This window comes from Vanessa tameamea, chromosome 27 (assembly GCF_037043105.1).
Source record: "Vanessa tameamea isolate UH-Manoa-2023 chromosome 27, ilVanTame1 primary haplotype, whole genome shotgun sequence".
NCBI classification, from domain to species: Eukaryota; Metazoa; Arthropoda; class Insecta; order Lepidoptera; family Nymphalidae; genus Vanessa; species Vanessa tameamea.
In genome coordinates, this window is record NC_087335.1 from 6,387,338 (window position 1) to 6,402,346 (window position 15,009).

At 31.9% G+C, this 15,009-nt stretch overlaps 1 protein-coding gene across 2 annotated transcripts in view; it reads left to right on the forward strand.

The window, feature by feature from the left end:
• LOC113392047 (uncharacterized protein) overlaps positions 1-15,009 on the forward strand; it is a 107,803-nt gene that overhangs the window by 62,533 nt on the left and 30,261 nt on the right. The window contains exons 3-13 of one of the 2 annotated variants that reach the window (XM_026628278.2): positions 1,002-1,084; positions 1,991-2,164; positions 2,617-2,760; positions 3,228-4,141; positions 7,753-7,858; positions 9,194-9,314; positions 9,812-10,811; positions 11,007-11,206; positions 11,371-11,499; positions 11,607-12,853; positions 13,200-13,488. In XM_026628278.2, the coding sequence (XP_026484063.2) occupies positions 1,002-1,084; positions 1,991-2,164; positions 2,617-2,760; positions 3,228-4,141; positions 7,753-7,858; positions 9,194-9,314; positions 9,812-10,811; positions 11,007-11,206; positions 11,371-11,499; positions 11,607-12,853; positions 13,200-13,488 (4,407 nt within the window). Of the gene's footprint in view, positions 1-1,001; positions 1,085-1,990; positions 2,165-2,616; positions 2,761-3,227; positions 4,142-6,099; positions 6,727-7,752; positions 7,859-9,193; positions 9,315-9,811; positions 10,812-11,006; positions 11,207-11,370; positions 11,500-11,606; positions 12,854-13,199; positions 13,489-15,009 lie in introns of those variants that run through there. The other variant, XM_026628279.2, reaches the window with a different exon arrangement.

Here is a 15,009-nt window from a genome sequence, read left to right on the forward strand (position 1 = left end):
TCAATAGTTTTTTTTTGGTATGTGTTAATCATTAAACAATTAACGATTTACATATACTACTAAAAATAAAAACTTTTGTAAGAATTCTTTTGTTTTATATTTAATTAAGACTAGCACAACATTTTATGATGAAGTACCTAATAGTTGCGTTGTTGTCATCTCTTTTGCGATAAATACATACAATTATTTAAATATATATATTTGTATAAAGTGTAAATGTGTGACTTTTTAAAGAAGTAATAAATGTTACTAAGTTAAGGTATGAGTTGCAGCATCGTAAAAAAACCTTTAAAACGTATTGCAATGTTTTCGAATTTAGTTATTTTTAAAATACCTATAACCACTAAAGTGTAAATAAATATGTCTATTTACGATTTTTTATATGTAAATAAATATGTATATGTTTGTTACGTGATTACATTTGAACTACGATGTATTTGAATAAAAATAATAATGAATTTAAAATACATAACCACCTCGTCTAAGCTTATCGAAGCGAGTCGTATATAAATTCTAAATATATGTATATATATTAAAGTAAAAGTATTATTATCTTGATATAAAAAAAGTATATGTTTCTTGTTCCGGTTCGTCTTGTTGTTGTGTAAGATAGACTTATTAATTTGAAGAGTTATGGTGAATAATAAATTGTATTATTTATGTTAATGCAATTCTGACCGATATTCCTTCGGTCATAAGGTTCACTGTTCAGTATACATGTATCCTACCCATAATTTACTAACTGATAATCTCATAAAATAACTATACTTCTAGTTGAAATGGCTAGTCGAGTAAAAATATTTATTTTATTAGTTTGATAATGAAAATTAAAGTTAACTTTTTAGTTAAGTATTCTTTGGCAATCATCCAAATCGGTCTCGTTTTTGAGTAAGTTATATACAAAAACCCCCTTGGACCGCACATATATCTCGTGTATGAAGTCAAAATATATGTTTTAATGAAAATTCATATCTATTAACCAGTATTTTTTTTTATTCTAGGGTGGCGACTAATACTCCACACCTGGTCAGTCTCGGCACTGGGAGGCTGAGTACCGCCGTCACACTACACCCAATCAAACAAGGTATTGCTTTAATTCTATCCTATTCTATATACAATAGTAATTCAAGGGGCCATCTGGTGGTCATCACCGCCAATAAACGTTGGCGCTGTAAGAAATATTAACCATTCCTTACATCGCGAATACGCGACCAACCTTGGGAACTAAGATGTTATATCCCTTGTGTAGTGACACTGGTGCACTCACTTTTCAAGATTTCAGAAAAGAAGGTTCTGGAAGACTTTTTCGTCTGTATTTCGTCGTTATTTTATTTGGAAAACAGACAATGTTTTTATTATTTGTAAACATTGATTTTAGTACAAAAGTATATTATTCACTGTCCATGTTATGTTACATAGATAAGTACGTAGTGTTCATTTTTTGATGAGACATTAAGGAGCATGTAGGTGCATACGGTTTCAATAGACAAGATATCATAAAATTATAAAAATTGTATATTATTCAAATCAATTACAATTGAATTGTTATGAGTTTATATGTGTTTTTAATCTTTTCGGCTTAGAGATATTTTGTGAACCGATTTTAATGATTCTTTTTGTATTGGGCTCAGTATAGCTCCGTTTCAGTTTCAGTATTATTATTATTATTATTATTTCAATTTCATTAATATTAATATATTTTTTTTTTTTTTTTAATTAATGCATACATTAAGGCAAATTACAATAATACATATATGCTTAAACACTAATTGTGCTCACGAGATCTGCTAATATATTTTTGTTTTAATAAGAAGTGTAACTAATAGCTGACTTTAATAATAAAATTTGATATTATATTCATGGAATACATCCCCACCCCCCCACACACAACACACATACGCAAATAGAGAGAGGGAGAGAGAGAGAGATACATCAATGCGCGTGAATACAAGTTTTCTTATACTGAACATATTTAACGTCGCAATTTCAGGTCGCGTTACCATCGGTTCAGATCCGACATGTGATATCTATGTGGTTGGCACGGGGGTTGCGAACGTGCATTGCAGGGTTGAGAATTCACACGGCGTGGTCACGTTGTACCCCATCAGTGGTACCACTCTGCTCGATGGGCTCCCAGTTGAAAAACCTACCCGTCTATCTCAAGGTATATCTTCAATATATTATGTAAAAGAACATGAAATTGACGCTTCTTACGACTTTTTAGAAATGTTATAATAAATATACAATTAACTAGTTGTCGCCTTCGGCTTGGTCATGTGTTATGGGTTGGTTGTGAAGTACTAGGAACGATAAAGCCTAAGTCCATCCATAAGGCTCAAGCTGGCTTTATACCAAATTTCAACTTATGTTCAGAGGTTTAGCGCAAAAAGCAACAGACAGACAGACAGAATCACTTTTGCATTTATAATATGTATTATTATAGATTATAGATATTCTAGTTTAAGTAACGAGTGCCTAAATAATTATGTGTTTTTTTTATGTAATATAATTATATACATATGTAATTTAATTTTATGTAAAGCGTGTGTTAGATTACGTTCAACTGTGTATGTACGTGTGTACCTTTAGCTTGAATATATACGATTTCAATTTCAGGTAGTATGTTGACAATCGGTCGTTCCAACTATCTCCGTTTCAACCACCCCGAGGAGGCGAAACTGATGAAGTCCGTCCTGCCCTCCGGTCACGTCTCCATGGCTCCCATACAGTTTACACCGAACGAACAATGTGTATCCACAGGTAACTTTTTGACTGATCACTTGGAATCACAATCGTGTTAAACTGATAGATATATTTATTGCTAAATACTGTTTACGGTGGATTTTGGTTTGTTTTGGTTAGTTTTTATTATATGTATAAATTTAATTTGGCAATTATAATATTGTTTTTAATACTGGTAACACTGAGTCGTTGTGTCAACTGTTTTAAAATATATATATATGATATATAAACTTGCCTTTGCCTACTTGTTGAGAACAAAATAATTGTTTTAAAAAAATACTGGCAATACCATACAATGAATAACTAATATTATTCTTTTCCACACCCATAAGCATAAAGCTTATTTCAAAAGTGTCTCACTAATGAATACTTAAAGTGTTTATTGTTAAAATATAGGTATATATATAATATTTTTTTATATTAAAGTGAACAAGATCCACAGTAAATTTGATCGAATTAATGAAATTATTATTTATTATCAACAGGTTATGTCAATCACCGCTCAGAATCGAGCAACCAATGTTACCAGAACACAAACATACAAAAGATATACAAAGACCATTCCTTGTCACAACTGGACCAAGAATTAGACATGACACTCAGGGAAATGTCCAGAAAGAAACCGCCCGTAGCGCCTAGGAAGCCTTACAAAGATTTAGACACGTCAGATTCAAATTCAGACCAAGAGTCGAGACCGAAAATTGGCAGTATAATGGCAAAAGTGTCAAAGTTCGAATATTATGCCAAACAACAGAAATGTGTTGGCAGAAGTCAGTTTTACACTGCCAGCGAAATTGAAATATCACCGAAAGTATTCAGCGCTAACTCGTTAACAGTGAACACGCCAGCAAAAGACGTCCTCGGTAACAGAAATATACCGAATTACATGAATAAAGTTAAGCAAGAGCAGAAAATGATCGTCCTCAACGAAAATAATAGTCTAGATCCGAAGAAATGTTCGTACGCAAACGTAGCCATACGCAATAAGACCAAAATCGACGACATTGTCAGAAATTTCGACGATACCACCAGAATTGACCAGAAATTACCGAAAAAAATTAACAATGACCAGCAAAGCAGACCAGACAATAATATCTATGGAAAAATAAACGTTGATCGAAAGGATACAAGAAACAATCTAGATTGCAAGATTGAATCTAGCAAGAACAACTTGGAATGCAAGAACGAATCGAGCAAGAATGAAGTTAGCAAGAATAGTTTCGATTGCAAGAATGAAAAGAGTTTGAATATGGATCTCAGTGATTACGGAAGGATATGTGGTGTCGGCAAAGTGGTGTGTTTGCCTTCTCCAGCATACGATAGGAATCCTCAATACTCACCGGTCTACGCGAACTGTCACTACGATAGGAGTTTCGAAGCTGAAAGTATGAGAATCAAGGTTTGTGTTATTGGATAATTTTTAATATGGGTATGTGTTTGTGTTCATATATGTATGCGGTAGCTTATGTATGCGTGTTTATTATTGATGTCAGACATATGAAAATATTCTGAGAATACAATAGCAATAAAAAAGCCGTCACGAGATGCTCAGCAGATGGGATCGGATCATCCTTAAAGGTTATTGATAAAAATATAATCAAATAAAACTACATAATATAATATTTAAATGGACTAAAATAAAAACGAAATAAAAATATAGATATAGAGTTTTGTCATTAAAATTAATATATATTTCATAGTATTATATATATAGCAACGAAATGTGTAGTATATATTGCACATACCGTCGCGCCGTAACGCGTTACGTAACGTAGCGGTTTACCCTCTCAATACTTCAAAAATCGACAACCTGTGTTTGGTTGACACAAAGTATGATCCTTATCAAAATAAATAATATATTCATGTTAAACGTTTTAGGAAATAAATATTCCAACAAAAATATTATCTAAAACTTCAAGGTCAGGCAGCTTGCGTGTCGTTTGAAGTATGTTACATGCTTATTAAATAATACTAAAACCGACCGTGTCATTATTCTCAGCCGTATTGTAACTCACACACACGCGATGCATTAGTGCGGTGCACACACACATTGAATCGAATAATTTTAATAAATTATATGTTACATTAATTAGTGTTTACATTTGCAAATATTATACATTTACGCTCACAACTGTAACTAAGTTAAAAATGAATCAAGAATGTAAAAGTTTACTTAGTAATTATGATTAAAAAAAATCCTACTAAATTTATTTATAAATAACATATAAAATATCTAAATGACACCCAACACTATTACGGTCGGTCTTGAAACGAAAATTGCTGTCCTGGCGTCCGCGGGCAACCTTTTTTATCAACGCATATGTCCCATTAAGAAATCTCCAAAATATTTATTTCCATTGGGTGTTCGAGTTGAGTGATTTATGAATTAAAATAATTACAAAGCGGTTACGTTTAAGTACGAAATTAGATTTTTGAACTTTTATAGTCCAATTATGTATTTAACCTTGAAACATCCGAACAATCAATATTTTTAATAAAGTGTTTTCGCATTAACACAAATAAAATAATATTATTAATATGAAATTGAAAATGAAATTGCAACTATTAATTATAATTTGTAAAGTATCACTCATCGTATATTCAACCGCCATCAAGAATACTTTGTTATGTTCCGGTTTGAAGGACTGAGTTAAGTGTAACGGCAGCCACAAGGGATATAACATCTCAACTTAAGTTTGACGGTGCATTTGTGAAGAAAGGAATGATTAAAATTTTTTAAGGCGCTAATGTTATAAAAAAATTCACCGTCAGATCCAATTTAAATTTCGAACCGGCGCGATGATAACTTTATATTTATTTTAGGTAAAATACTACTCGAATAGTATGTATATATTTTTATAACCGTTTTTAATAGTATTTCCGACCTTGTCAGACGTATAAGGAAATATATAACTGAACATGGTTATATACGTCACATTATCAACATTTATAGAAGAATTAATTGCGATAAAGTTATAATCAGTCGGTAAGAAAACAATAGCTGTATCTGATAGCGAAGATAAAATGTCGATGCGGTGTTACTGCGACAAATTAGTTTTAATAACGATTTCGTACAAACTCCTCGTTTAAAAAAAAAAAAAAATTTCGGTTTTGTTGGTAATTATAAAAGTTCTGAATCGAGTGTTGAATAAGAAAAATCTTTTGTGATTTATTTTTTATACGTGATAAAAAAATATTTAATTTTATAAAAATATATATATTTTAATTATTCTCTGAAACACGTGTTTGATATTACATTGTGTGACGTACCAGTGGTATTGTTTAAAATTAATTGTTTCAATGTATGAATGTATTTATGTTTGTTTATCGTTTCTAATATTATTATTTACCAAAAGGTCACAAATAATTAAAACACTCAATGAATAAAATAAAAATTATAAAAATCTTTAAACTTTCATCATGTATAATAAAAGTGTAAAAATGCCTAAATCTCAACAAAATAACAATAAGGATTTTTCACATAAACGTCTAATAAAACTATTCGTTACGAGCCTCAAGAAGAACACGCTTGCTCTAAAGAATTTAAAGATAAGTTTCGACTCGAAAAGTAACCGGAAAGAAAACTTCGACACCATATTCGACGTAGCGAACTCTATAAACGAAAAGCTCGAAACAGTTCATAAACTTCGAAACGACATCAAAATATATCGTACGATAAATACTATACTAACCAACCATTACATAAAAGAAACAAGAAATCACGAAAATAGTATCGACGCAAAAATTATAAAACTAGAGAAACAAATTTTGCAATCGTACGATGTTTTACGTAGTGACATATCCAAGATGGCCGACATCTGTGTTGCCTGCGAGAAAAAATCGAATATATCAGCACCGATACAGAATAGTAACGTGATCGTTGTCGGTAATGATTTAAAAGTAAACCAGTTCAACGAATTGTATATTAGGAATCAGATTTATAACACGATTATTAGGAAGATTGATAAATTATTTGTTAATTTGGTGAGTCTTAATAATAATTAAATTTATTATACTTAAGGAAATATCTATCATCGAAAAGATGGGAGAACCTAGTAAGGTATAGGCAAGTTATCATTGAATTCTGATATAAGTTCATTTAGTGCCAAAAAGGAGGCGATCATAATGTAGGTTGCGCTTAAAAGCAAAAGCAATGAACAGCAAGACACTGTTAGTCTATACGTGTAACAATATCTCCTTACCGTTTGATCCAATATCTCTTATAACCAAATGTAATCAGGAAGTGATCGTACTCATTATAGTTTCCTATAATATATGTTTTTTTTTAACTTGGTAGGTGGCATATGGATGATAATAGGTCAAGAGAAGTAAGATGCTCCCTTCAAACCGTAACAACAATTCTAAGAACTGCTTGGTGGTTGACTTGCACAAAGCTCTCCCACCAAGTAAAAAATCTTTCTGAATATATTTTTCATTCAACAGTTGTTGCCTTTAGAAAAGAAAAAAACAGAATTTGAACTGTTATTTATATTAAATAAATTTTGTATGATAAATATTTAGGGCAACATAACGTGCATGTTTAGAATTGCATGCATAAATTTGCATGTGTCTGGTGAAATTATGTGTTGAAACAAACTTCTCCTTAATAGAAGAGAAATCTTTTGCTCAATGGGACATTTATGGACTCCTAGTTGATCTCTTTCTTATGTATGGCTAAAAAACGATAACAATTATATCTTTGGTGTTGTCAAAGAAATTTGTGTAACCTAAAATCTTTGTCACTGAAAGTTGTCTGGGAAAAATCGTGAAAGTTGACGAGACTTGGTTGATGTCGTCTTTCGTGAAATGGAATATAGCGAATTTACATTTTTGATGTGTAATTCTTAATTTGTTAATGATAATGTACGGAAAATTACAAAATCCTTTTGTATAGTGAGAAATTTAATCGGGGTCAATTTTTAAAAGTATACAGTAAAAGATCTCATTTGACAATTAAATTTATCTTATAATTTATCTGTGGAACAATAAAATTTTAATTATCTGTTTCAGGCGTATCAAGATAGAATTAAAGAAGAAGAACAGAAAGAAGCGGAGACGGCACGTCTCGAAGAAATACTGAACATGTGCGCTGAATATGAAAGACAAATAACTTCAGGTAATCTAGAGTGCATTTTAATTGGGTTAGATTATCTCGTTAGGTCATCGACTGATTACTTTCAGTAGATTACTAGAGTACTAGAGATCTTAATGTTATCAATATTTGTACGCTTCAATTATTTATATGTCGATGTAGACTGTCAAAGCGAAGAACGCGTCGAAAATAATTGTGGCCAAAAATTGTAAACTAAGTACCTACACGCACACTAGTAAAGTAACAGTAAATAAACTTACTACTAAGTAGGTACCACACACTCATCAGATATTCTACCGCCAAACAGCAGCACTCAGCATTGTTGTGTTCCGGTTTGAAGGATGAGTGAGCCAGTGTAACTACACGCACAAGGGACGTAACATCTTAGTTCCCAAGGTTGGTGGCGCATCGGTGATGTAAGGAATGATTAATATTTCTTACAACGCCATTGTCTACGGGCGGTGGTGACCACTGCTCGTCCGCCTGCAGATATCATAAAAAAAAGTAGTCTAACGTTTGGCGAGTGTCAAGCGTAGCTGTCACGCGCACCAAGATAATTTAGTTGGCTCGTTTTAGGTCTATTATAGTGCGATAATCTATCTAGGTATATAATTAATCTGTTTGTACATTTTTCACAAAGTCATGTCTCCTTGCCTGAGTGAATTTGATTCATCCTCATATTTCAAATGGGACATGAGTTAAGAGATTCTATTATATATACATATTTTTTTTTAATAATTTAAACTAAATAATCACAATTGAAGCGAAAGGGAAACCTCTTCTCATATATTTAAGTTTTATATGAAAACAATTGTTATACTATTTTAGCGTGTAAGTAATATGTCAGTGTGGCCATTGTAAAAAAATATGTAGAGATTAATTTAGCAAGGAAGAGGACGAATAAAACAAGATAGATGTCTAGTAAAAAATATTATATGCCTACTATATGTAATACTACTTTTAATAATCATAAAATGTAGTATTGATCTTCCCATTCGTCGTCATTTTCAAAAATACAGTTCAAATTTTTATTATGGGATTGTAATAGAGCCGAGATTTATCCAGGTGTCACAACTCAGGCATCTTAATCGATAACAGCGTGGATAAACCCAGGCAATCGCCAGTGTAATCTTATGTGCTTAATTTGATGTAATTGTGCTCCGCGGTGAAGGAAACATTGTTTGTGTTTCAACGAAATTCTGCTACATGTGTATATATACACGAACCCGAATCGGAAAAGCGTGGTGAAATTAGTTCCAAACCTTCTCCGTAAATGGAAAGTAGGCCCTAGCCCAGCCGTGGGACATTTACAGGATGTTACGTTTACTTTTATTTATTTTTTTAAATTGTTATGTTCAGGTATACCAATAACTCCGACAGAGAAGAGGCCGCACAATAAGATAATAACAAACGGATCGCTGCCGAGGAGCGTGACGCTGAACAATCCCAACTTTGTACAAACTAGCGAGGGTTACTATAAGTAAGCACATAGTAATCATTAAAAGTTTTGAAAATATAAATATTAAGTAACAGAGTTGAACGTAATTAATCGTGAAATTGTAAACTGCCGAAATATTGTGAACGGTGATTTAAATCAAAATTTCGATAGTTTATGATATTTCGGTTACGTTAGGTTAACGTTTAAAAATATAACCAATAAACACATAACGAAACGATTGAGTATAGTTTGCAAATATTCAGATGAATCAAATGAAAAAAAATACAAACATTTAAGATATTATATTCCTTGTGTTAGATTGAGACTCAACATAAAATGTTTTTTGGCTGTAATATAACCGATACCGACTAATGTATTTTTATACGTTTAAGTTTACGTATAAATATTTAGTTAGTTGACAATATTTAAAGAGATAAATTTGTTTAACATTGTCATAGATAAAAATATTTATCTTATACTATAAATAAAATTGTTAATGTTTTAAGTGAAGATCAAATGATAAGTGTTATCAATTCCAGGTTCGATACTAGTCATAATAGAAGTTCGCCTTCGAGTCAATCTCTTCCCATACAAAGAAATATATCTAGTTATGAAAATTACGAAACATCACAATCACCAACACAATTAGAAACATTAACACCAGAAGTAACAATACCAGCTGATAATAATTATGAAAATATAGGCAGGATGGACGAAATAGGAATACCAGTATTCGATGATGTACCCAGAAACGATTTGTCTAGTCCAATTATGATAAGAAAACTTCAGAATGGTTCATTGTCTTCACCGATCGGCAGCCCTTATGAAAATGTCTACTTTAAAAATAATTTAGGCTTCAAGCCAAAATCGCCAAACACACAAAGCCCTAGAACGAGAATAAAGACTAGTTTTGCGCATAAAAATCTACCGTCTCCTCAGTATTTCATATTCCCAACACCACCGCCCGTTGATAATTCAACGAAACCTAATTTCAATACTGAAGGTCAGAATAACGATGGCATTCATATTAATGAAGACGATAAGTTCAAAATGAGTGGTATTGAAAAACAATTGAGCTTAGAAGAGGAAATACCGATGATTGATGATGCAGATTTAACTAACGATATAGAGTTCAGATATTCAAAAATAATTCCTGATAAAAATAACGATTTCACTCAAGACGCAACTGAAAATATAGACAAAAATGATGAAGTGATCGAAGCTTCGATGACTAAGAATAAAAGTTTCGATGACGTTAAGAAGGAGCTAATGGCGGATATACCAGAATTAGAAGAATTCGAAAAGGATTTAAAAGAAAACAAGCGAGAAAAAATTATCAAAACTATCGCTGAAGATATTAAAAAAATGGACGCAGAAGCTGATTCTATAGGTTCGGCGGTTTTGGACGAAAGTATAGATGAGTTGAAGGCGAGATACGATAATCTTAAAGAAGAAAGAAAGAAACTGGTCACGGAAATACACGAAATTAAGTGCAAGATGACTGAAATAAGATCTCAAGAGGACGACATATTAAGAGAGGTAAGATAAATATTATTTTAATCTGAATTTATTTTAAATTTAGAACAAAAATCAATTTTCAGAAATTATGTTTCGCTGTATTAGTTTTAAAAGCTTATAAGATTCATATTTAATCTGTATACTATTATCATAGAATTAAATTTCTTTTTATGTTCAAATAAACATAATTTTAATATCTATTTATGTTGATTTAAGTTGGAAATGGAGAAAGCACTCATCAAGGGCGAATACGATTCCGAAATCGCAATTCTCAACATAGAACAGACGAAAAAAACCGACTTAGTTGACAAAGCGAAAGCAATAGAGGAAGAAATCAAGCAACTGAAAGAGAAGCAAGAAATAAGACAGAATGAGATGCGCGATAGAGTGGAAATCGCCACTATGAAAGTAGACAGGTGGGTAGAGTTAGTTATAATTTCTTTGAAGATAATTCGAAATTCAAAAAAATAACAACCTATAATTTAGAATGAAATTAAGAATACATTTTATGATGTATGTTAATTATTTAAAAAAACTTGGACTACACTTAAATACAAATTAAGTTATATTTTTGTTACAGGATTGTAAAAGACTTGAAAGAGAACAAAGCTACGTTAGAGGAACTTCAAAACGCTCAAGATATCTTAGACAATGAGACTAAGATATTTGAAGATTTAGAATTCCAGCATTTGGAAGAAGAATCCGAACTGTAAGTTTTGTCATTACTATTTTTAACCTAATTTTTAACAAATGTTTTATTTTAAGCTTCCATAAATAATGTAAATAGTGCTTAAGTAATGTTTGCTTGTTTCACAGACTGTCGAACAGAGAAGACTTACAAAATGATATAATCCTTCTGTCTAAAAGAATTGACTCCCAAAAAACCAGAATACTCACATTGAAATCAGAAGCCAACAATAATTTAACGTCAGCGTTAGAAGAAACAAAAGTACTGCAAGCTGAATATGTGAAACTACTTAATCACGTCGAACATTTGACTGGGAAAGTACAAATAATTGAAAAAGAACTTAAACCTATAGTAGCAAAACTAAATGATATCGAAAGAACACAATCTCCTGATAGTGCGTTTTACACGGATCAGACAAGAGCGAAGTCTGGTGAATTCGGTTACTCGCCTCAAACGTCTGACAGTGATGACATAGACGTTGCCAAAATGTCTAATTTCGAAGATCATACCAAACTATTGAAGGATAAATTCAATTCTATCGACCAAATGTCTCAATCAATGATTGTTGATATCGAAAGAAGGGTCGTTTCAGATTTGGATGATCCAATCGAAATAGACAGTAGTCCGTCGAAATCTTCCACGTCGTCTAAAGAAAAGAAAGGCTTCTGGGAAAGAAATTTCGATTCGTTGAAACGTAAGAGCAAGGAAAAGAAAAAACCAGAGAAAGTCGATATAATGTCGCAGAGCTTGAATGAAAATATATTTTATAATGAAAACATAGAAGTCGACGTGTCTTTAGATAAATTTAATAGTTTGAGAAATTCGAAACGAAAAGATAAAAAGGATAACGGACCACTTAAAAGTAATTCATCGTCGAAAATACCAACCTTTGCTGCGTTAGGAAAGATAATTAAAAAAGATTCGTTGAAACGCAAAGAGAACGCCCAGAAGGAAGCTAAGAATGACGGATCGGAGCAAAATGTTAAAAATCGTTACGTGAAGAATATCAAACCGGTTATGACAGATAATAAATACGTCAAATCGAAATCGTTGTCGCCGGATAAAGTGTCGAACGAACCAATCAAAGAAGAAGACGATCAAGAACAGAATAAGACCTTCGATGGATTGTTACGTAAGGATGGGAAGATAATGCACAGAAAAAGTTGTGGAGATGAACCGAATGTTCGGATAGAATTCCAAAAGATGACCGATTCTGGTAAAATTCCTTCCCAAGATGATATAGATAGAATATCGAAAGTGACCATGGACGCTCCGATATTATCAAGCGATACAGACGTCAATTCATTGGGGAAACGAACTCTGGACAGCTTAATGGAAATCGAAAGGAAAAGGATGGAAATGTTGGAAGAAAAAGGTTTGTTTTTCATGTATTTTTAGTAGCGGAATTTATTTTTATTTAATTAAACTTTAACTTAACTAAGAAAGTTAAGTTTTACGTACCTAACCCTATCTGGCTTCGCAAAAAAATTATGTATATAAATTGTTAAATACATTTTTAGTTCTAGTTTATTGGTTTTCATAATATTTACTTATTATGAAACATATTCTAATAGTATTAAAAATCAAACAAACATTTTATAATAGAATAAAAATGCATGGTAGTTACTTCTTGAAAGGAAAACTAATTAAAAACCGCTCTAAAATTATTTTTCTAATCATACTCAATAATAGATTTTATTAACGAGGTATTAAACTTACAGGTTGCCAAGTAATAGAGAACGAACGTGAAAAAATATCCGAATTGAAACGGCGAGTGCAAGACGAAACGAAAAAACTCTGGGACCAGCGGACCAAGGGCAAGACCGACAGCTGTCAGCTGTCAACCGTCAGTCAGCGCTCGATCGGCAGCCACCTGTCAGCTGTCAGTCACCTGTCAAGCGATTTTGACAGCTCAAACGTTGAAAGCGGGAAGTCGTTCGGGAACAACACGATCGATGATGCCAGCTTCGATGAGTTCAACATTACCAACTCTACGATTTACGATGAGAGGTTAGTTTTTTTTCTAATTTAATAATATAATGTATGTTAATTGTATGCGTCTTGTCATGTATAATTTTATACTTTTAATTACGATATAAAAAAACGTTAGCTGATATTTCGTAATGACATAATAGTAAAGTATACAATTTAAAAAAAAATGTGTTAATGATTAAAAGTCTGTGTGCTATTCCAGACTATAATCTATCTCTGTGCTAAATTTCATTCAAACCCGTTCAGCTTTCTGATATAAATGACACAAATATCCATCTGTCCAAACATACGCATTAATAATATTATTAGGATTTGGTCAGGCCGTATCCCGGTATCGTATCGTGGGAACGATTGCAGCTCTGTCTGTCTGTACAATTGGTCAAAACTATTGGAATTATAGCTATTGTGGTGCGGTATAAATATGACAAATTTTATTAGATATTTAGTAGCCCGGATCTCACGGACCTAGGCGTAAATCCATCACTAGAGCCCTGGCGGATCTATATAAACATAGATAGTGATGTCCTCCAGGTCGATTTTGGCCTCGATGGACATTCTTAAGACATAGTATTTCCTGATAGTTCAGACGTGTATTCGTATACACAGAGGCAATCCCTCACTCGTAATCCGATGGGACGACTAAACAGACGCTTTACGTGCTCTTCGAGCTAATGCTGATAATGCTGCTAATTTCTAGACTCCAGGAATCGAAATTTCTCAACATTCAATTTAAAAAAAACGTAATCAATAAAAATGGTTTATTTTTGATAAAAATGAGGAAAATTGACAATTCAATATTGTATCTAAATCTTACATGTATATTTAAGAAAAAATATTTTCATAGAGTCAAAACGTTGATTAATAAAAAAAATTCCGTTATTCCGTAATTTTTTCATTCATTTTTACATGTTGTAAAAGCGCGATAAAACGACACATATCAAAACATATCGATATTTTACGATATTAGTTGAAAGTAATTATATATTTTTTATATAATCCGCGAGCAACTAAAACCTGAGTCAATATATGACCTATCTGATAAGCTATCAGTCGTTAGTTGAATCGCGAACGCGTTACGAGCGAGACGAAACGACACACGCTCCCATATATATCGTTTTATATATATATATTCATTGTGTGATCAAAACGTGTAGTTCGTGTTTTGTTTAAAAAAAGTAAAGTAACGTAGTGAAAAAAAAAAAAACAAATGTATTTTTCCATTAAATAATATTTTGTCGATAGCTGTGAAATGTCAAATTTTTGACAGTTTTTTTTTTATTTTTGTCGACTCGCTGTTTTGTCAAATTTTAATTTGAAAATGTCAATTATAGTAATTTATGTTTATTAATAATAAAAGTTAATAGATCTTAGTAATATTATAATTATGAAAGTTTGTGTGTTTAGATATTTGTTACACAATCACGATAACTACTGAATGGATTTGAATGAAACTTTGTACGGATTTTGTGTATTTTAAAAAATTTACGTACTATATAATTATATATGGTTTAATTCGTGACAAAATTAATACTTATATTG